Raw genomic sequence first — 21,031 nt, forward strand, 5'->3', positions numbered from 1 at the left:
CTATTCCACAGTACTACATAGAGCCATGACTACATGGAACTCTATTCCACAGTACTACATAGAGCCATGACTACATGGAACTCTATTCCACAGTACTACATAGAGCCATGACTACATGGAACTCTATTCCACAGTACTACATAGAGCCATGACTACATGGAACTCTATTCCACAGTACTACATAGAGCCATGACTACATGGAACTCTATTCCACAGTACTACATAGAGTCATGACTACATGGAACTCTATTCCACAGTACTACACAGAGCCATGACTACATGGAACTCTATTCCACAGTACTACATAGAGCCACGACTACATGGAACTCTATTCCACAGTACTACATAGAGCCACGACTACATGGAACTCTATTCCACAGTACTACATAGAGCCATGACTACATGGAACTCTATTCCACAGTACTACACAGAGCCATGACTACATGGAACTCTATTCCACAGTACTACATAGAGCCATGACTACATGGAACTCTATTCCACAGTACTACATAGAGCCATGACTACATGGAACTCTATTCCACAGTACTACATAGAGCCATGACTACATGGAACTCTATTCCACAGTACTACATAGAGCCATGACTACATGGAACTCTATTCCACAGTACTACACAGAGCCATGACTACATGGAACTCTATTCCACAGTACTACACAGAGCCATGACTACATGGAACTCTATTCCACAGTACTACATAGAGCCATGACTACATGGAACTCTATTCCACAGTACTACATAGAGCCATGACTACATGGAACTCTATTCCACAGTACTACATAGAGCCATGACTACATGGAACTCTATTCCACAGTACTACATAGAGCCATGACTACATGGAACTCTATTCCACAGTACTACATAGAGCCATGACTACATGGAACTCTATTCCACAGTACTACATAGAGCCATGACTACATGGAACTCTATTCCACAGTACTACATAGAGCCATGACTACATGGAACTCTATTCCACAGTACTACATAGAGCCATGACTACATGGAACTCTATTCCACAGTACTACATAGAGCCATGACTACATGGAACTCTATTCCACAGTACTACATAGAGCCATGACTACATGGAACTCTATTCCACAGTACTACATAGAGCCATGACTACATGGAACTCTATTCCACATCAGGTAATGATGATGCCAGCAGTAGATTCAGATTTTTTTTTTTTTAAAGAAGATACAAAACACCTTATGGAACAGCAGGGACTGTGAAGCAACACAAACATAGGCACAGACACATACATACGCACTATACACACACACACACACACACACACACACACACAACTGTAGATATGTGGTAGTGGTGGAGTAGGGGCCCGAGGTCAAACAGTGTGTTGTGAAATATGTGAATGTATTGTAATGTTTTTAAAACTGTATAAACTGCCTTTATTTTGCTGGACCCCGGGAAGAGTAGCTGCTGCTTTGTCAGGAACTAAATGGGGATCCATAATAAACCCCCAGGTAGAGTAGCTGCTGCCTTGGCAGGAACTAAATGGGGATCCATAATAAACCCCCAGGTAGAGTAGCTGCTGCTTTGTCAGGAACTAAATGGGGATCCATAATAAACCCCCAGGTAGAGTAGCTGCTGCCTTGGCAGGAACTAAATGGGGATCCATAATAAACCCCCAGGTAGAGTAGCTGCTGCTTTGTCAGGAACTAAATGGGGATCCATAATAAACCCCCAGGTAGAGTAGCTGCTGCTTTGTCAGGAACTAAATGGGGATCCATAATAAACCCCCAGGTAGAGTAGCTGCTGCTTTGTCAGGAACTAAATGGGGATCCATAATAAACCCCCAGGTAGAGTAGCTGCTGCCTTGGCAGGAACTAAATGGGGATCCATAATAAACCCCCAGGTAGAGTAGCTGCTGCCTTGGCAGGAACTAAATGGGGATCCATAATAAACCCCCAGGTAGAGTAGCTGCTGCCTTGGCAGGAACTAAATGGGGATCCATAATAAACCCCAGGAAGAGTAGCTGCTGCCTTGGCAGGAACTAAATGGGGATCCATAATAAACCCCCAGGTAGAGTAGCTGCTGCCTTGGCAGGAACTAAATGGGGATCCATAATAAACCCCCAGGTAGAGTAGCTGCTGCCTTGGCAGGAACTAAATGGGGATCCATAATAAACCCCCAGGTAGAGTAGCTGCTGCCTTGGCAGGAACTAAATGGGGATCCATAAATATATACAAACACAGATCTACAACAGTCTATATAGGTATTAGATGAAAGACTTACTTTGAGACACATGGCGAAGGAGCCTGGGTTGCAGGCTTTATAGAGCTCTGAAAAGGAGGATGAGAGACGATGTCTTATTATTTATTTCCAACGTTTAAATAAATAAAAACATTAGGTTGACTGCTCCAAAGATCGGTTTCCCCCAGAAACATACGCTGAACAAAAATATTTTAAAAAAATGCAACATGCAACAAAGGGCGTCACTACAGTGCAAGAGGCATCACTACAGTCCCTGGTTCGAATGCAGGCTGTATCACATCCGGCCGTGATTGGGAGACCCACAGGGCGGCGCACAATTGGCCCAGTGTTGTCCAGGTTTGGCCGGGGTAGGCCGTCATTGTAAGTAAGAGTTTGTTCTCAACTGACTTGCCCAGTTAAATAAAAAGGTTTTTCCATTTTTATTTAAGGAAATCAGTCAATAGAAATAAATTCATTAGGCCCTAATCTATGGATTTCACATGACTGACTGGACAGGGGCACCCACTGAGGAGACAGGCTCAGACAATCAGACATGAGTTTTTCCCCACAAAAGGGCTTCATTACAGACATAAATACTCCTCAGTTTCATCAGCTTTTCTCAGACATGGTTACACGTGGTCCGAGGTTGTGAGGCCGGTTGGACGTACTGCCAAATTCTCTAAAATGACGTTGGAGACGGCTTATGGTAGAAAAATTCACATTCAATTATCTTGCAACAGCTCTGGTGGACATTCCTGCAGACAGCATGCCAATTGCACTCTCCCTAAAAACTTGAGACATCTGTAGCATTGCGTTGTGTGACAAAACTGCACATTTTTGAGTGGCTTTTTATTGTCCCCAGCACAAGGTGCACCTGTGTAGTGCTGATGCTGTTTAATCAGCTTCTTGATATGCCACACCTAGGAGAGACGTGTTTGCCTGCGCTGCAGACGGCTATATCGGTCAGCTAATACAAGACTATTAAAAAGGCCCAGTGCACTAAATGTCTTCAGATTTCTCAGGGGGTGCTACATCATCCCTACTTCCTGCGGTGACGATGGGCCCAACACCTTACGTTTATATTTTTGTTCAGTATAGATTTAAACCAGGGGAGAATGACTGCCCCCTCTCATTGAAACCATGGAAGTTTAAGACCGACCACGGTACTGCAGTCATTGTTTGCAGAAAACAGGATCCCCCCATGAGTGAATGGGAAAATTGCAATCTTCTTCAAATTAATTTGGCTTCAATAAAATCGGTGGCTTTGTCCAGTCATATTTACCAGACCCTCCCCCGGTCGAGTCCCCAGACCCTCCCCCGGTCGAGTCCCCAGACCCTCCCCCGGTCGAGTCCCCAGACCCTCCCCCGGTCGAGTCCCCAGACCCTCCCCCGGTCGAGTCCTCAGAACCTCCCCCGGTCGAGTCCTCAGAACCTCCCCCGGTCGAGTCCTCAGACCCTCCCCCGGTCGAGTCCTCAGACCCTCCCCCGGTCGAGTCCCCAGACCCTCCCCCGGTAGAGTCCCCAGACCCTCCCCCGGTAGAGTCCCCAGACCCTCCCCCGGTAGAGTCCCCAGACCCTCCCCCGGTAGAGTCCTCAGACCCTCCCCCGGTCGAGTCCTCAGACCCTCCCCCGGTCGAGTCCTCAGACCCTCCCCCGGTCGAGTCCCCAGACCCTCCCCCGGTCGAGTCCTCAGACCCTCCCCCGGTCGAGTCCTCAGAACCTCCCCCGGTCGAGTCCTCAGAACCAAAACAACAAACACGTAAGAGAAGCCTACCTTGAAATGATCTGTCAGGGTCCTTGAATACTTAAGCGCTGCTTCTCGTTTGTAGCGAAACATGGCCATCTGGAGAAGGGACAGGCCCCTCATGCTGCCAGACAGAAAATAACAAGGTTACATTCTCATAATTCCTCTCCAAGGAACATTTCATTTAAATAACTTCTGAGGTAAAAAAATGTATCCAAATGTACCACTACTTTACATTTTGGTTACGTTTAACAGAAATATATTAGTTGTGGTTATCTATTTACCATAAAACTGTAAAGTCCTTGTCTGTAGCAGGAGCCGAGGGGTTCACAGAGCCCTTTAGTTTCAGTATGAACCTGTGAAGACCGGCAGACGTGGTATTTACAACAACAACAACACACAACTAGCCAAAGCACAGCAAACACAGTAAAGCAGAGGAGAGTCTCACATCCTGTCCTAGATCACACATCCAAATTGTGTTGCATCAGCAGGGGACAGTAGAGGGAGTACTTAGATCATAGAAAAATGGAATTAAATAGTTTATATCATTCTGTGGATAGTCTCAGTGCATAGACTACTCACTACAGCTAAGAAGCCCCACATAGACTACTCACTACAGCTAAGAAGCCCCACATAGACTACTCACTACAGCTAAGAAGCCCCACATAGACTACTCACTACAGCTAAGAAGCCCCACATAGACTACTCACTACAGCTAAGAAGCCCCACATAGACTACTCACTACAGCTAAGAAGCCCCACATAGACTACTCACTACAGCTAAGAAGCCCCACATAGACTACTTCACTACAGCTAAGAAGCCCCACATAGACTACTCACTACAGCTAAGAAGCCCCACATAGACTACTCACTACAGCTAAGAAGCCCCACATAGACTACTCACTACAGCTAAGAAGCCCCACATAGACTACTCACTACAGCTAAGAAGCCCCACATAGACTACTCACTACAGCTAAGAAGCCCCACATAGACTACTTCACTACAGCTAAGAAGCCCCACATAGACTACTCACTACAGCTAAGAAGCCCCACATAGACTACTCACTACAGCTAAGAAGCCCCACATAGACTACTCACTACAGCTAAGAAGCCCCACATAGACTACTCACTACAGCTAAGAAGCCCCACATAGATTACTCACTACAGCTAAGAAGCCCCACATAGACTACTCACTACAGCTAAGAAGCCCCACATAGACTACTCACTACAGCTAAGAAGCCCCACATAGACTACTCACTACAGCTAAGAAGCCCCACAGACTACTCACTACAGCTAAGAAGCCCCACATAGACTACTCACTACAGCTAAGAAGCCCCACATAGACTACTCACTACAGCTAAGAAGCCCCACATAGACTACTCACTACAGCTAAGAAGCCCCACATAGGCTACTCACTGCAGCTAAGAAGCCCCACATAGACTACTCACTACAGCTAAGAAGCCCCACATAGACTACTCACTACAGCTAAGAAGCCCCACATAGACTACTCACTACAGCTAAGAAGCCCCACATAGACTACTCACTACAGCTAAGAAGCCCCACATAGACTACTCACTACAGCTAAGAAGCCCCACATAGACTACTTCACTGCAGCTAAGAAGCCCCACATAGACTACTCACTACAGCTAAGAAGCCCCACATAGACTACTCACTACAGCTAAGAAGCCCCACATAGACTACTCACTACAGCTAAGAAGCCCCACATAGACTACTTCACTGCAGCTAAGAAGCCCCACATAGACTACTCACTACAGCTAAGAAGCCCCACATAGACTACTCACTACAGCTAAGAAGCCCCACATAGACTACTCACTACAGCTAAGAAGCCCCACATAGACTACTCACTACAGCTAAGAAGCCCCACATAGGCTACTCACTGCAGCTAAGAAGCCCCACATAGACTACTCACTACAGCTAAGAAGCCCCACATAGACTACTCACTACAGCTAAGAAGCCCCACATAGACTACTCACTACAGCTAAGAAGCCCCACATAGACTACTCACTACAGCTAAGAAGCCCCACATAGACTACTCACTGCAGCTAAGAAGCCCCACATAGACTACTCACTGCAGCTAAGAAGCCCCACACAGACTACTCACTACAGCTAAGAAGCCCCACACAGACTACTCACTACAGCTAAGAAGCCCCACACAGACTACTCACTACAGCTAAGAAGCCCCACACAGACTACTCACTACAGCTAAGAAGCCCCACATAGACTACTCACTACAGCTAAGAAGCCCCACATAGGCTACTCACTGCAGCTAAGAAGCCCCACATAGACTACTCACTACAGCTAAGAAGCCCCACATAGACTACTCACTACAGCTAAGAAGCCCCACATAGACTACTCACTACAGCTAAGAAGCCCCACATAGACTACTCACTACAGCTAAGAAGCCCCACATAGACTACTCACTACAGCTAAGAAGCCCCACATAGACTACTCACTACAGCTAAGAAGCCCCACATAGACTACTCACTACAGCTAAGAAGCCCCACATAGACTACTCACTACAGCTAAGAAGCCCCACATAGACTACTCACTACAGCTAAGAAGCCCCACATAGACTACTCACTACAGCTAAGAAGCCCCACATAGACTACTCACTACAGCTAAGAAGCCCCATCTAGAGCATATATGTTTCGGGGGTTGCTCACTTGATCAGATCCAAGGTTTCAGCGAACATCGTATACGCCGACTTCGGGGTCTGGGGATCGGTTTCCATAGCGATGCCGCTCTCCACGAAGGACATGGCAGCATCTAGGTAGTTGAAAGCTTTGCCCACCTTGTCCGGCTGGATTAAAAACACACGGGGACCTTGATTTAAAATTGGGACACCGAATCCACCGAGCTCGTCTCTTATGAGAATGTGAAAGAGAAATGTAGACGTGAGAGAGAAAGGAGGGGACGGTTACCGTGGCATCTGCCTTGTGCTTGAGTGTTTTGGCTTCCTTCATGTGATACTCCACTGGCTGCTGCCTGTGGGCGGCAGGAACAGAGTTACTGATCAGACACAACAATACCCCTTAGAGAGATGGAGAAATGGCCACCCATATACAACAATGACAAACAGGGAGGGACGTTTACCGCTCTTCGAACTGGAGCAGGGGTCTGGAGGACAGGGCGGCCCCGGTGGGCTGGGAAGGCACGGAGAAGGCAACGCTGCTCTTGAGGCCTTTCTGCCAGGACCACAGACGAGACAGTATTAGAACAGCCTTCATATCAACATCTGATTCTCATTTATTTCATACAAAGCTTCATACAACCAATTAACGCTACATAAACACTGAGCTTCTTTCCTTTGTATAACATTAAAACATCTGACACACATGCGTTAATGCATGACTCAAATATACTACCTTGGCATGCTCTGTGCGTTGTTTTCCAGTGCTCTTCTTGTGCTTGACAGGTGTGGAGGCCTCCCTGTCCCTGCGGTGGGCTGCAGATGCTGTGCTAGGCTCTGGGGCATCCAACGCATGCCGTTTGTGGCCCCCCTGCCCTTTCCCAGGGTCCCGAGTGGTGGTGGGCTGCAGCAGAGGGACAGGAGCCCCCTTAGACCGCTTCCTGTCAGTCCTGTGAGAAAGCAGGCCAGACAGCATGTTACAGAGGGGAGAGTAGAATGATGGGAATAGGAATGCTGTTGATCTCTATTGGGGGGGGGGGGGGGGACTTTCCAAGTCTGACACCCAGACCAGTCTCTAGGGTGGCATATGGCCAAATGAGATGTAATTAAGGTGCTTGGAAATCACCAAACCTTTTATTTGATGCATCTCCAATATCGTTGTAATGTTAAAAGGTAAACAAGAAGAATGATATACCAGAAGTAGTTTGGGGCAGAGAAGCTATGGGTGGATGGATCCACTGCATAGATATGAAGACACTAACTAGGAGGAGAGAGAGAGAGAGAGCAGGTGTAGTGTTACTCACTAGCTAGGAGGAGGAGAGAGAGCAGGTGTAGTGTTACTCACTAGCTAGGAGGAGGAGAGAGCAGGTGTAGTGTTACTCACTAGCTAGGAGGAGGAGAGAGAGCAGGTGTAGTGTTACTCAGTAGCTAGGAGGAGGAGAGAGCAGGTGTAGTGTTACTCACTAGCTAGGAGGAGGAGGAGAGAGAGAGCAGGTGTAGTGTTACTCACTAGCTAGGAGGAGGAGAGAGAGAGCAGGTGTAGTGTTACTCACTAGCTAGGAGGAGGAGAGAGAGCAGGTGTAGTGTTACTCACTAGCTAGGAGGAGGAGAGAGCAGGTGTAGTGTTACTCACTAGCTAGGAGGAGGAGAGAGAGCAGGTGTAGTGTTACTCAGTAGCTAGGAGGAGGAGGAGAGAGAGAGCAGGTGTAGTGTTACTCACTAGCTAGGAGGAGGAGGAGAGAGAGAGCAGGTGTAGTGTTACTCACTAGCTAGGAGGAGGAGAGAGAGCAGGTGTAGTGTTACTCACTAGCTAGGAGGAGGAGAGAGCAGGTGTAGTGTTACTCACTAGCTAGGAGGAGGAGAGAGCAGGTGTAGTGTTACTCACTAGCTAGGAGGAGGAGGAGAGAGAGAGCAGGTGTAGTGTTACTCACTAGCTAGGAGGAGGAGAGAGCAGGTGTAGTGTTACTCACTAGCTAGGAGGAGGAGAGAGAGAGCAGGTGTAGTGTTACTCACTAGCTAGGAGGAGGAGAGAGAGCAGGTGTAGTGTTACTCACTAGCTAGGAGGAGAGAGAGAGAGAGCAGGTGTAGTGTTACTCACTAGCTAGGAGGAGGAGAGAGAGCAGGTGTAGTGTTACTCACTAGCTAGGAGGAGGAGAGAGAGCAGGTGTAGTGTTACTCACTAGCTAGGAGGAGGAGAGAGAGCAGGTGTGGTGTTACTCACTAGCTAGGAGGAGGAGAGAGAGCAGGTGTAGTGTTACTCACTAGCTAGGAGGAGGAGAGAGAGAGCAGGTGTAGTGTTACTCACTAGCAAGGAGGAGGAGAGAGAGCAGGTGTAGTGTTACTCACTAGCTAGGAGGAGGAGAGAGAGCAGGTGTAGTGTTACTCACTAGCTAGGAGGAGAGAGAGAGAGAGCAGGTGTAGTGTTACTCACTAGCTAGGAGGAGGAGAGAGAGAGCAGGTGTAGTGTTACTCACTAGCTAGGAGGAGGAGAGAGAGCAGGTGTAGTGTTACTCACTAGCTAGGAGGAGGAGAGAGAGCAGGTGTAGTGTTACTCACTAGCTAGGATGAGGAGAGAGCAGGTGTAGTGTTACTCACTAGCTAGGATGAGGAGAGAGAGCAGGTGTAGTGTTACTCACTAGCTAGGAGGAGGAGAGAGAGAGCAGGTGTAGTGTTACTCACTAGCTAGGAGGAGGAGAGAGAGCAGGTGTAGTGTTACTCACTAGCTAGGAGGAGGAGAGAGCAGGTGTGGTGTTACTCATTAGCTAGGATGAGGAGAGAGCAGGTGTAGTGTTACTCACTAGCTAGGATGAGGAGAGAGAGCAGGTGTAGTGTTACTCACTAGCTAGGAGGAGGAGGAGAGAGAGCAGGTGTAGTGTTACTCACTAGCTAGGATGAGGAGGAGAGAGAGCAGGTGTAGTGTTACTCACTAGCTAGGAGGAGGAGGAGAGAGAGCAGGTGTAGTGTTACTCACTAGCTAGGAGGAGGAGGAGAGAGAGCAGGTGTAGTGTTACACACTAGCTAGGATGAGGAGAGAGCAGGTGTAGTGTTACTCACTAGCTAGGATGAGGAGAGAGCAGGTGTAGTGTTACTCACTAGCTAGGATGATGAGAGAGCAGGTGTAGTGTTACTCACTAGCTAGGAGGAGGAGGAGAGAGAGAGCAGGTGTAGTGTTACTCACTAGCTAGGAGGAGAGAGAGAGCAGGTGTTGTGCTACTCACTAGCTAGGATGAGGAGGAGAGAGAGCAGGTGTAGTGTTACTCACTAGCTAGGATGAGGAGAGAGCAGGTGTAGTGTTACTCACTAGCTAGGAGGAGGAGAGAGAGCACATGTAGTGTTACACACTAGCTAGGAGGAGAGGAGAGAGAGCAGGTGTAGTGTTACTCACTAGCTAGGATGAGGAGAGAGCAGGTGTAGTGTTACTCACTAGCTAGGAGGAGGAGGAGAGAGAGAGCAGCTGTAGTGTTACTCACTAGCTAGGAGGAGAAGAGAGAGACCAGGTGTTGTGTTACTCACTAGCTAGGATGAGGAGAGAGCAGGTGTAGTGTTACTCACTAGCTAAGATGAGGAGAGAGAGCAGGTGTAGTGTTACTCACTAGCTAGGATGAGGAGAGAGAGCAGGTGTAGTGTTACTCACTAGCTAGGAGGAGGAGGAGGAGAGCGAGCAGGTGTAGTGTTACTCACTAGCTAGGAGGAGGAGGAGGAGAGAGAGCAGGTGTGGTGTTACTCACTAGCTAGGAGGAGGAGGAGGAGAGAGAGCAGGTGTAGTGTTACTCACTAGCTAGGAGGAGGAGAGAGAGCAGGTGTGGTGTTACTCACTAGCTAGGAGGAGGAGGAGAGAGAGTAGGTGTAGTGTTACTCACTAGCTAGGAGGAGGAGGAGGAGGAGAGAGCAGGTGTAGTGTTACTCACTAGCTAGGAGGAGGAGGAGAGAGCAGGTGTAGTGTTACTCACTAGCTAGGAGGAGGAGGAGAGAGCAGGTGTAGTGTTACTCACTAGCTAGGAGGAGAGAGAGAGCAGGTGTAGTGTTACTCACTAGCTAGGAGGAGGAGAGAGAGCACATGTAGTGTTACACACTAGCTAGGAGGAGGAGAGAGAGCAGGTGTAGTGTTACTCACTAGCTAGGAGGAGGAGAGAGAGCAGGTGTGGTGTTACTCACTAGCTAGGAGGAGGAGAGAGAGAGCAGGTGTAGTGTTACTCACTAGCTAGGAGGAGGAGAGAGAGAGAAGGTGTTGTGCTACTCACTAGCTAGGAGGAGGAGGAGAGAGAGCAGGTGTAGTGTTACTCACTAGCTAGGAGGAGGAGAGAGAGAGCAGGTGTAGTGTTACTCACTAGCTAGGAGGAGGAGAGAGAGCAGGTGTAGTGTTACTCACTAGCTAGGAGGAGGAGAGAGAGCAGGTGTGGTGTTACTCACTAGCTAGGAGGAGGAGAGAGAGAGCAGGTGTAGTGTTACTCACTAGCTAGGAGGAGGAGAGAGAGAAGGTGTTGTGCTACTCACTAGCTAGGAGGAGGAGGAGAGAGAGCAGGTGTGGTGTTACTCACTAGCTAGGAGGAGGAGAGAGAGAGCAGGTGTAGTGTTACTCACTAGCTAGGAGGAGAGAGACCAGGTGTTGTGTTACTCACTAGCTAGGATGAGGAGAGCGAGCAGGTGTGGTGTTACTCACTAGCTAGGAGGAGGAGGGGAGAGAGCAGGTGTGGTGTTACTCACTAGCTAGGAGGAGGAGAGAGAGAGCAGGTGTAGTGTTACTCACTAGCTAGGAGGAGGAGGAGAGAGAGCAGGTGTAGTGTTAATCACTAGCTAGGAGGAGGAGAGAGAGAGCAGGTGTAGTGTTACACACTAGCTAGGAGGAGAGGAGAGAGAGCAGGTGTAGTGTTACTCACTAGCTAGGAGGAGGAGAGAGCAGGTGTAGTGTTACTCACTAGCTAGGAGGAGGAGAGAGAGCAGGTGTAGTGTTACTCACTAGCTAGGAGGAGGAGGAGAGAGAGCAGGTGTAGTGTTACTCACTAGCCAGGATGAGGAGGAGGAGGAGAGAGAGCAGGTGTAGTGTTACTCACTAGCTAGGAGGAGGAGAGAGAGAGCAGGTGTAGTGTTACTCACTAGCTAGGAGGAGGAGAGAGAGAGAAGGTGTTGTGCTACTCACTAGCTAGGAGGAGGAGGAGAGAGAGCAGGTGTAGTGTTACTCACTAGCTAGGAGGAGGAGAGAGAGAGCAGGTGTAGTGTTACTCACTAGCTAGGAGGAGGAGAGAGAGCAGGTGTAGTGTTACTCACTAGCTAGGAGGAGGAGAGAGAGCAGGTGTGGTGTTACTCACTAGCTAGGAGGAGGAGAGAGAGAGCAGGTGTAGTGTTACTCACTAGCTAGGAGGAGGAGAGAGAGGTGTTGTGCTACTCACTAGCTAGGAGGAGGAGGAGAGAGAGCAGGTGTGGTGTTACTCACTAGCTAGGAGGAGGAGAGAGAGAGCAGGTGTAGTGTTACTCACTAGCTAGGAGGAGAGAGACCAGGTGTTGTGTTACTCACTAGCTAGGATGAGGAGAGAGAGCAGGTGTGGTGTTACTCACTAGCTAGGAGGAGGAGGGGAGAGAGCAGGTGTGGTGTTACTCACTAGCTAGGAGGAGGAGAGAGAGAGCAGGTGTAGTGTTACTCACTAGCTAGGAGGAGGAGGAGAGAGAGCAGGTGTAGTGTTACTCACTAGCTAGGAGGAGGAGAGAGAGAGCAGGTGTAGTGTTACACACTAGCTAGGAGGAGAGGAGAGAGAGCAGGTGTAGTGTTACTCACTAGCTAGGAGGAGGAGAGAGCAGGTGTAGTGTTACTCACTAGCTAGGAGGAGGAGAGAGAGCAGGTGTAGTGTTACTCACTAGCTAGGAGGAGGAGGAGAGAGAGCAGGTGTAGTGTTACTCACTAGCTAGGATGAGGAGGAGGAGGAGAGAGAGCAGGTGTAGTGTTACTCACTAGCTAGGAGGAGGAGGAGAGAGAGCAGGTGTGGTGTTACTCACTAGCTAGGAGGAGGAGAGAGAGCAGGTGTTGTGTTACTCACTAGCTAGGAGGAGGGGAGAGAGAGCAGGTGTGGTGTTACTCACTAGCTAGGAGGAGGGGAGAGAGAGCAGGTGTGGTGTTACTCACTAGCTAGGAGGAGGAGAGAGAGCAGGTGTAGTGTTACTCACTAGCTAGGAGGAGGAGGAGAGAGAGCAGGTGTGGTGTTACTCACTAGCTAGGAGGAGGAGGAGAGAGAGCAGGTGTGGTGTTACTCACTAGCTAGGAGGAGGAGGAGAGAGAGCAGGTGTGGTGTTACTCACTAGCTAGGAGGAGGAGAGAGAGAGCAGGTGTAGTGTTACACACTAGCTAGGAGGAGAGGAGAGAGAGCAGGTGTAGTGTTACTCACTAGCTAGGAGGAGGGGAGAGAGAGCAGGTGTGGTGTTACTCACTAGCTAGGAGGAGGAGAGAGAGAGCAGGTGTAGTGTTACTCACTAGCTAGGAGGAGGAGGAGAGAGAGCAGGTGTAGTGTTACTCACTAGCTAGGAGGAGGAGAGAGAGAGCAGGTGTAGTGTTACACACTAGCTAGGAGGAGAGGAGAGAGCAGGTGTAGTGTTACTCACTAGCTAGGAGGAGGAGAGAGCAGGTGTAGTGTTACTCACTAGCTAGGAGGAGGAGAGAGAGCAGGTGTAGTGTTACTCACTAGCTAGGAGGAGGAGGAGAGAGAGCAGGTGTAGTGTTACTCACTAGCTAGGATGAGGAGGAGGAGGAGAGAGAGCAGGTGTAGTGTTACTCACTAGCTAGGAGGAGGAGGAGAGAGAGCAGGTGTGGTGTTACTCACTAGCTAGGAGGAGGAGAGAGAGAGCAGGTGTTGTGTTACTCACTAGCTAGGAGGAGGGGAGAGAGAGCAGGTGTGGTGTTACTCACTAGCTAGGAGGAGGGGAGAGAGAGCAGGTGTGGTGTTACTCACTAGCTAGGAGGAGGAGAGAGAGCAGGTGTAGTGTTACTCACTAGCTAGGAGGAGGAGGAGAGAGAGCAGGTGTGGTGTTACTCACTAGCTAGGAGGAGGAGGAGAGAGAGCAGGTGTGGTGTTACTCACTAGCTAGGAGGAGGAGGAGAGAGAGCAGGTGTGGTGTTACTCACTAGCTAGGAGGAGGGGAGAGAGAGCAGGTGTAGTGTTACTCACTAGCTAGGAGGAGGGGAGAGAGAGCAGGTGTGGTGTTACTCACTAGCTAGGAGGAGGAGAGAGAGAGCAGGTGTAGTGTTACACACTAGCTAGGAGGAGGAGAGAGCAGGTGTAGTGTTACTCACTAGCTAGGATGAGGAGGAGGAGGAGAGAGAGGAGGTGTAGTGTTACTCACTAGCTAGGAGGAGGAGGAGAGAGAGCAGGTGTGGTGTTACTCACTAGCTAGGAGGAGGAGGGGAGAGAGAAGGTGTTGTGCTACTCACTAGCTAGGAGGAGGAGGAGAGAGAGAGCAGGTGTAGTGTTACTCACTAGCTAGGAGGAGGAGGAGAGAGAGAGCAGGTGTAGTGTTACTCACTAGCTAGGAGGAGGAGAGAGAGCAGGTGTAGTGTTACTCACTAGCTAAGAGGAGGAGGAGAGAGAGCAGGTGTAGTGTTACTCACTAGCTAGGAGGAGAGGAGAGAGAGCAGGTGTAGTGTTACTCACTAGCTAGGAGGAGGAGGAGGAGGAGAGAGAGCAGGTGTAGTGTTACTCACTAGCTAGGAGGAGGAGAGAGAGCAGGTGTGGTGTTACTCACTAGCTAGGAGGAGGACGAGAGAGAGCAGGTGTAGTGTTACTCACTAGCTAGGAGGGGGGGGAGAGAGAAGGTGTTGTGCTACTCACTAGCTAGGAGGAGGAGAGAGAGCAGGTGTAGTGTTACTCACTAGCTAGGAGGAGGAGAGAGAGAGAAGGTGTTGTGCTACTCACTAGCTAGGAGGAGAGAGAGCAGGTGTAGTGTTACTCACTGGCTAGGAGGAGGAGAGAGAGAGAAGGTGTTGTGCTACTCACTAGCTAGGAGGAGGAGAGAGAGCAGGTGTAGTGTTACTCACTAGCTAGGAGGAGGAGAGAGAGCAGGTGTTGTGCTACTCACTAGCTAGGAGGAGGAGAGAGAGCAGGTGTAGTGTTACTCACTAGCTAGGAGGAGGAGGAGAGAGAGAGAGCAGGTGTAGTGTTACTCACTAGCTAGGAGGAGGAGGAGAGAGAACAGGTGTAGTGTTACTCACTAGCTAGGAGGAGGAGGAGAGAGAGCAGGTGTAGTGTTACTCACTAGCTAGGAGGAGGAGGAGAGAGAGCAGGTGTAGTGTTACTCACTAGCTAGGAGGATGAGGAGAGAGAGCAGGTGTAGTGTTACTCACTAGCTAGGAGGAGGAGAGAGAGCAGGTGTAGTGTTACTCACTAGCTAGGAGGAGGAGGAGAGAGAGCAGGTGTAGTGTTACTCACTAGCTAGGAGGAGGAGGAGAGAGAGCAGGTGTAGTGTTACTCAGTAGCTAGGAGGAGGAGAGAGAGAGCAGGTGTAGTGTTACTCAGTAGCTAGGAGGAGGAGGAGAGAGAGCAGGTGTAGTGTTACTCAGTAGCTAGGAGGAGGAGGAGAGAGAGCAGGTGTAGTGTTACTCACTAGCTAGGAGGAGGAGGAGAGAGAGCAGGTGTAGTGTTACTCACTAGCTAGGATGAGGAGAGAGAGCAGGTGTGGTGTTACTCACTAGCTAGGAGGAGGAGACAGAGCAGGTGTGGTGTTACTCACTAGCTAGGAGGAAGAGGAGAGAGAGAGCAGGTGTAGTGTTACTCACTAGCTAGGAGGAGGAGAGAGAGAGAGAAGGTGTTGTGCTACTCACTAGCTAGGAGGAGGAGAGAGAGCAGGTGTGGTGCTACTCACTAGCTAGGAGGAGGAGACAGAGCAGGTGTGGTGTTACTCACTAGCTAGGAGGAGGAGACAGAGCAAGTGTGGTGTTACTCACTAGCTAGGAGGAGGAGACAGAGCAGGTGTGGTGTTACTCACTAGCTAGGAGGAAGAGGAGAGAGAGAGCAGGTGTAGTGTTACTCACTAGCTAGGAGGAGGAGAGAGAGAGCAGGTGTAGTGTTACTCACTAGCTAGGAGGAGGAGAGAGAGAGCAGGTGTTGTGCTACTCACTAGCTAGGAGGAGGAGAGAGAGCAGGTGTGGTGTTACTCACTAGCTAGGAGGAGGAGAGAGAGAGCAGGTGTAGTGTTACTCACTAGCTAGGAGGAGGAGAGAGAGCAGGTGTAGTGTTACTCACTAGCTAGGAGGAGGAGAGAGAGCAGGTGTTGTGCTACTCACTAGCTAGGAGGAGGAGAGAGAGCAGGTGTAGTGTTACTCACTAGCTAGGAGGAGGAGGAGAGAGAGAGCAGGTGTAGTGTTACTCACTAGCTAGGAGGAGGAGAGAGAGCAGGTGTTGTGCTACTCACTAGCTAGGAGGAGGAGGAGAGAGAGCAGGTGTAGTGTTACTCACTAGCTAGGAGGAGGAGAGAGAGAAGGTGTTGTGCTACTCACTAGCTAGGAGGAGGAGGAGAGAGAGCAGGTGTAGTGTTACTCACTAGCTAGGAGGAGGAGAGAGAGAAGGTGTTGTGCTACTCACTAGCTAGGAGGAGGAGGAGAGAGAGCAGGTGTGGTGTTACTCACTAGCTAGGAGGAGGAGGAGAGAGAGAAGGTGTTGTGCTACTCACTAGCTAGGAGGAGGAGGAGAGAGAGCAGGTGTTGTGTTACTCACTAGCTAGGAGGAGGAGAGAGAGAGAAGGTGTTGTGCTACTCACTAGCTAGGAGGAGGAGGAGAGAGAGCAGGTGTGGTGTTACTCACTAGCTAGGAGGAGGAGGAGAGAGAAGGTGTTGTGCTACTCACTAGCTAGGAGGAGGAGAGAGAGAGAAGGTGTTGTGCTACTCACTAGCTAGGAGGAGGAGAGAGAGAGAAGGTGTTGTGCTACTCACTAGCTAGGAGGAGGAGGAGAGAGAGCAGGTGTAGTGTTACTCACTAGCTAGGAGGAGGAGGAGAGAGAGAGGTGTTGTGCTACTCACTAGCTAGGAGGAGGAGGAGAGAGAGCAGGTGTTGTGCTACTCACTCAGACTTGCGGGAACCAGGACCTGAAGTGGAGGGTTTAAGATCTTTCTGCAGCTTTGGCTTCTTCCTTGGCACGGTTTTCACATCCTTCTCAGCCTGAGAAACAAAACGTATTAGCGACAGGCTCGCTCTTCTTCCAGTTATAGAAAGGGCAAACCAAGCTTATATGGCAAAACCACCATTATCATAGTACTACCACTTTATAACGTTAGTCAACCGTACAGCTTGGCAGCCCTCAGATGGGCAATGACGCACAGCCTAGATAAGAGCCTTGTGAAGGAGGCCAGGCTGCCCTGTTCACCTCAATGAGCAGAGAGCCAAAGAAAACAAACCAGGTACTGTACATAACAATTCGACTCAATTTTTGGAACTAAGCCATAGGACTGGTCTCTAAATGTAATCAAAATCGGTTGTGTACACATATCGTAGGTGCAGCTAAATGTTTCTGGCTTCAACAGTGCAGCAATACCTAACAATACACACAAATGACCAAAGAAAGGAATCAAAAATATATATACAAAATGAGCCTACACACACACACACACACACACACACACACACACACATACACACATACACACATACATGTATGTATGTATATATATATATATATATATAGGATGGTGTGTATAGACAGTATAGACGGTAGTTATATAGGATGGTGTGTATAGGCAGTATAGACAGTAGTTATATAGGATGGTGTGTATAGACAGTAGTTATATAGGATGGTGTGTATAGACAGTAGTTATATAGGATGGTGTGTATAGACAGTAGTTATATAGGATGGTGTGTATAGACAGTAGTTATATAGGATGGTGTGTATAGACAGTAGTTATATAGGATGGTGTGTATAGACAATAGTTATATAGGATTGTGTGTATAGACAGTAGTTATATAGGATGGTGTGTATAGACAGTATAGACAGTAGTTATATAGGATGTTGTGTATAGACAGTAGTTATATAGGATGGTGTTAATAGACAGTATAGACAGTAGTTGTATAGGATGGTGTGTATAGACAGTAGTTATATAGGATGGTGTGTATAGACAGTATAGACAGTAGTTATATAGGATGGTGTGTATAGACAGTAGTTATATAGGATGGTGTGTATAGACAGTAGTTATATAGGATGGTGTGTATAGACAGTTATATAGGATGGTGTGTATAGACAGTAATATAGGATGGTGTGTATAGACAGTAGTTATATAGGATGGTGTGTATAGACAGTAGTTATATAGGATGGTGTGTATAGACAGTATGGACAGTAGTTATATAGGATGGTGTGTATAGACAGTAGTTATATAGGATGGTGTGTATAGACAGTAGTTATATAGGATGGTGTGTATAGACAGTAGTTATATAGGATGGTGTGTATAGACAGTATGGACAGTAGTTATATAGGATGGTGTTTATAGACAGTAGTTATATAGGATGGTGTGTATAGACAGTAGTTATATAGGATGGTGTGTATAGACAGTATGGATAGTAGTTATATAGGATGGTGTTTATAGACAGTAGTTATATAGGATGGTGTGTATAGACAGTAGTTATATGGGATGGTGTGTATAGACAGTATGGACAGTAGTTATATAGGATGGTGTTTATAGACAGTAGTTATATAGGATGGTGTGTATAGACAGTAGTTATATAGGATGGTGTGTATAGACAGTATGGACAGTAGTTATATAGGATGGTGTGTATAGACAGTAGTTATATAGGATGGTGTTTATAGACAGTAGTTATATGGGATGGTGTGTATAGACAGTATGGATAGTAGTTATATAGGATGGTGTTTATAGACAGTAGTTATATAGGATGGTGTTTATAGACAGTAGTTATATAGGATGGTGTGTATAGACAGTAGTTATATGGGATGGTGTGTATAGACAGTATGGATAGTAGTTATATAGGATGGTGTTTATAGACAGTAGTTATATAGGATGGTGTGTATAGACAGTAGTTATATGGGATGGTGTGTATAGACAGTAGTTATATGGGATGGTGTGTATAGACAGTATGGATAGTAGTTATATAGGATGGTGTGTATAGACAGTATGGACAGTAGTTATATAGGATGGTGTGTATAGACAGTAGTTATATAGGATGGTGTGTATAGACAGTAGTTATATAGGATGGTGTGTATAGACAGTATGGACAGTAGTTATATAGGATGGTGTGTATAGACAGTAGTTATATAGGATGGTGTGTATAGACAGTATGGATAGTAGTTATATAGGATGGTGTGTATAGACAGTAGTTATATAGGATGGTGTTTATAGACAGTAGTTATATAGGATGGTGTGTATAGACAGTATAGACAGTAGTTATATAGGATGGTGTGTATAGGCAGTATAGACAGTAGTTATATAGGATGGTGTTTATAGACAGTAGTTATATAGGATGGTGTGTATAGACAGTATAGACAGTAGTTATATAGGATGGTGTGTATAGACAGTATAGACAGTAGTTATATAGGATGGTGTGTATAGACAGTAGTTATATAGGATGGTGTGTATAGACAGTAGTTATATAGGATGGTGTGTATAGACAGTAGTTATACAGGATGGTGTGTATAGACAGTATGGATAGTAGTTATATAGGATGGTGTGTATAGACAGTAGTTATATATGATGGTGTGTATAGACAGTAGTTATATAGGATGGTGTGTATAGACAGTAGTTATATGGGATGGTGTGTATAGACAGTAGTTATATAGGATGGTGTGTATAGACAGTATGGACAGTAGTTATATAGGATGGTGTTTATAGACAGTAGTTATATAGGATGGTGTTTATAGACAGTAGTTATATAGGATGGTGTGTATAGACAGTAGTTATATGGGATGGTGTGTATAGACAGTATGGATAGTAGTTATATAGGATGGTGTGTATAGACAGTATGGACAGTAGTTATATAGGATGGTGTGTATAGACAGTAGTTATATAGGATGGTGTGTATAGACAGTAGTTATATAGGATGGTGTGTATAGACAGTATGGACAGTAGTTATATAGGATGGTGTGTATAGACAGTAGTTATATAGGATGGTGTGTATAGACAGTATGGACAGTAGTTATATAGGATGGTGTGTATAGACAGTAGTTATATAGGATGGTGTGTATAGACAGTAGTTATATAGGATGGTGTTTATAGACAGTAGTTATATAGGATGGTGTGTATAGACAGTAGTTATATGGGATGGTGTGTATAGACAGTAGTTATATAGGATGGTGTGTATAGACAGTATGGATAGTAGTTATATAGGATGGTGTGTATAGACAGTAGTTATATAGGATGGTGTTTATAGACAGTAGTTATATAGGATGGTGTGTATAGACAGTATAGACAGTAGTTATATAGGATGGTGTGTATAGGCAGTATAGACAGTAGTTATATAGGATGGTGTTTATAGACAGTAGTTATATAGGATGGTGTGTATAGACAGTATAGACAGTAGTTATATAGGATGGTGTGTATAGACAGTATAGACAGTAGTTATATAGGATGGTGTGTATAGACAGTAGTTATATAGGATGGTGTGTATAGACAGTAGTTATATAGGATGGTGTGTATAGACAGTAGTTATACAGGATGGTGTGTATAGACAGTATGGATAGTAGTTATATAGGATGGTGTGTATAGACAGTAGTTATATATGATGGTGTGTATAGACAGTAGTTATATAGGATGGTGTGTATAGACAGTAGTTATATGGGATGGTGTGTATAGACAGTAGTTATATAGGATGGTGTGTATAGACAGTATGGACAGTAGTTATATAGGATGGTGTTTATAGACAGTAGTTATATAGGATGGTGTGTATAGACAGTAGTTATATAGGATGGTGTGTATAGACAGTAGTTATACAGGATGGTGTGTATAGACAGTATGGATAGTAGTTATATAGGATGGTGTGTATAGACAGTAGTTATATATGATGGTGTGTATAGACAGTAGTTATATAGGATGGTGTGTATAGACAGTAGTTATATGGGATGGTGTGTATAGACAGTAGTTATATAGGATGGTGTGTATAGACAGTATGGACAGTAGTTATATAGGATGGTGTTTATAGACAGTAGTTATATAGGATGGTGTTTATAGACAGTAGTTATATAGGATGGTGTGTATAGACAGTAGTTATATGGGATGGTGTGTATAGACAGTAGTTATATAGGATGGTGTGTATAGACAGTATGGACAGTAGTTATATAGGATGGTGTTTATAGACAGTAGTTATATAGGATGGTGTTTATAGACAGTAGTTATATAGGATGGTGTGTATAGACAGTAGTTATATGGGATGGTGTGTATAGACAGTATGGATAGTAGTTATATAGGATGGTGTGTATAGACAGTATGGACAGTAGTTATA

General features: G+C 46.7%; 1 protein-coding gene across 2 annotated transcripts in view; it reads right to left on the reverse strand.

The window, feature by feature from the left end:
- LOC110536914 (AF4/FMR2 family member 1) overlaps positions 1 to 21,031 on the reverse strand; it is a 78,037-nt gene that overhangs the window by 5,802 nt on the left and 51,204 nt on the right. For both annotated transcript variants that reach the window (XM_036936810.2, XM_036936811.2), the window contains exons 10-17: positions 16,659 to 16,753; positions 7,357 to 7,570; positions 7,085 to 7,176; positions 6,913 to 6,976; positions 6,655 to 6,791; positions 4,257 to 4,328; positions 4,003 to 4,096; positions 2,271 to 2,317 (exon numbers count right to left, since the gene is read on the reverse strand). In XM_036936810.2, coding sequence (XP_036792705.1) covers positions 2,271 to 2,317; positions 4,003 to 4,096; positions 4,257 to 4,328; positions 6,655 to 6,791; positions 6,913 to 6,976; positions 7,085 to 7,176; positions 7,357 to 7,570; positions 16,659 to 16,753 — 815 coding nt within the window. The remainder of the gene's footprint in view (positions 1 to 2,270; positions 2,318 to 4,002; positions 4,097 to 4,256; positions 4,329 to 6,654; positions 6,792 to 6,912; positions 6,977 to 7,084; positions 7,177 to 7,356; positions 7,571 to 16,658; positions 16,754 to 21,031) is intronic.

Source organism: Oncorhynchus mykiss, chromosome 12 (genome assembly GCF_057628025.1).
Source record: "Oncorhynchus mykiss isolate SJ-2025 chromosome 12, ASM5762802v1, whole genome shotgun sequence".
Classification (NCBI taxonomy): Eukaryota; Metazoa; Chordata; class Actinopteri; order Salmoniformes; family Salmonidae; genus Oncorhynchus; species Oncorhynchus mykiss.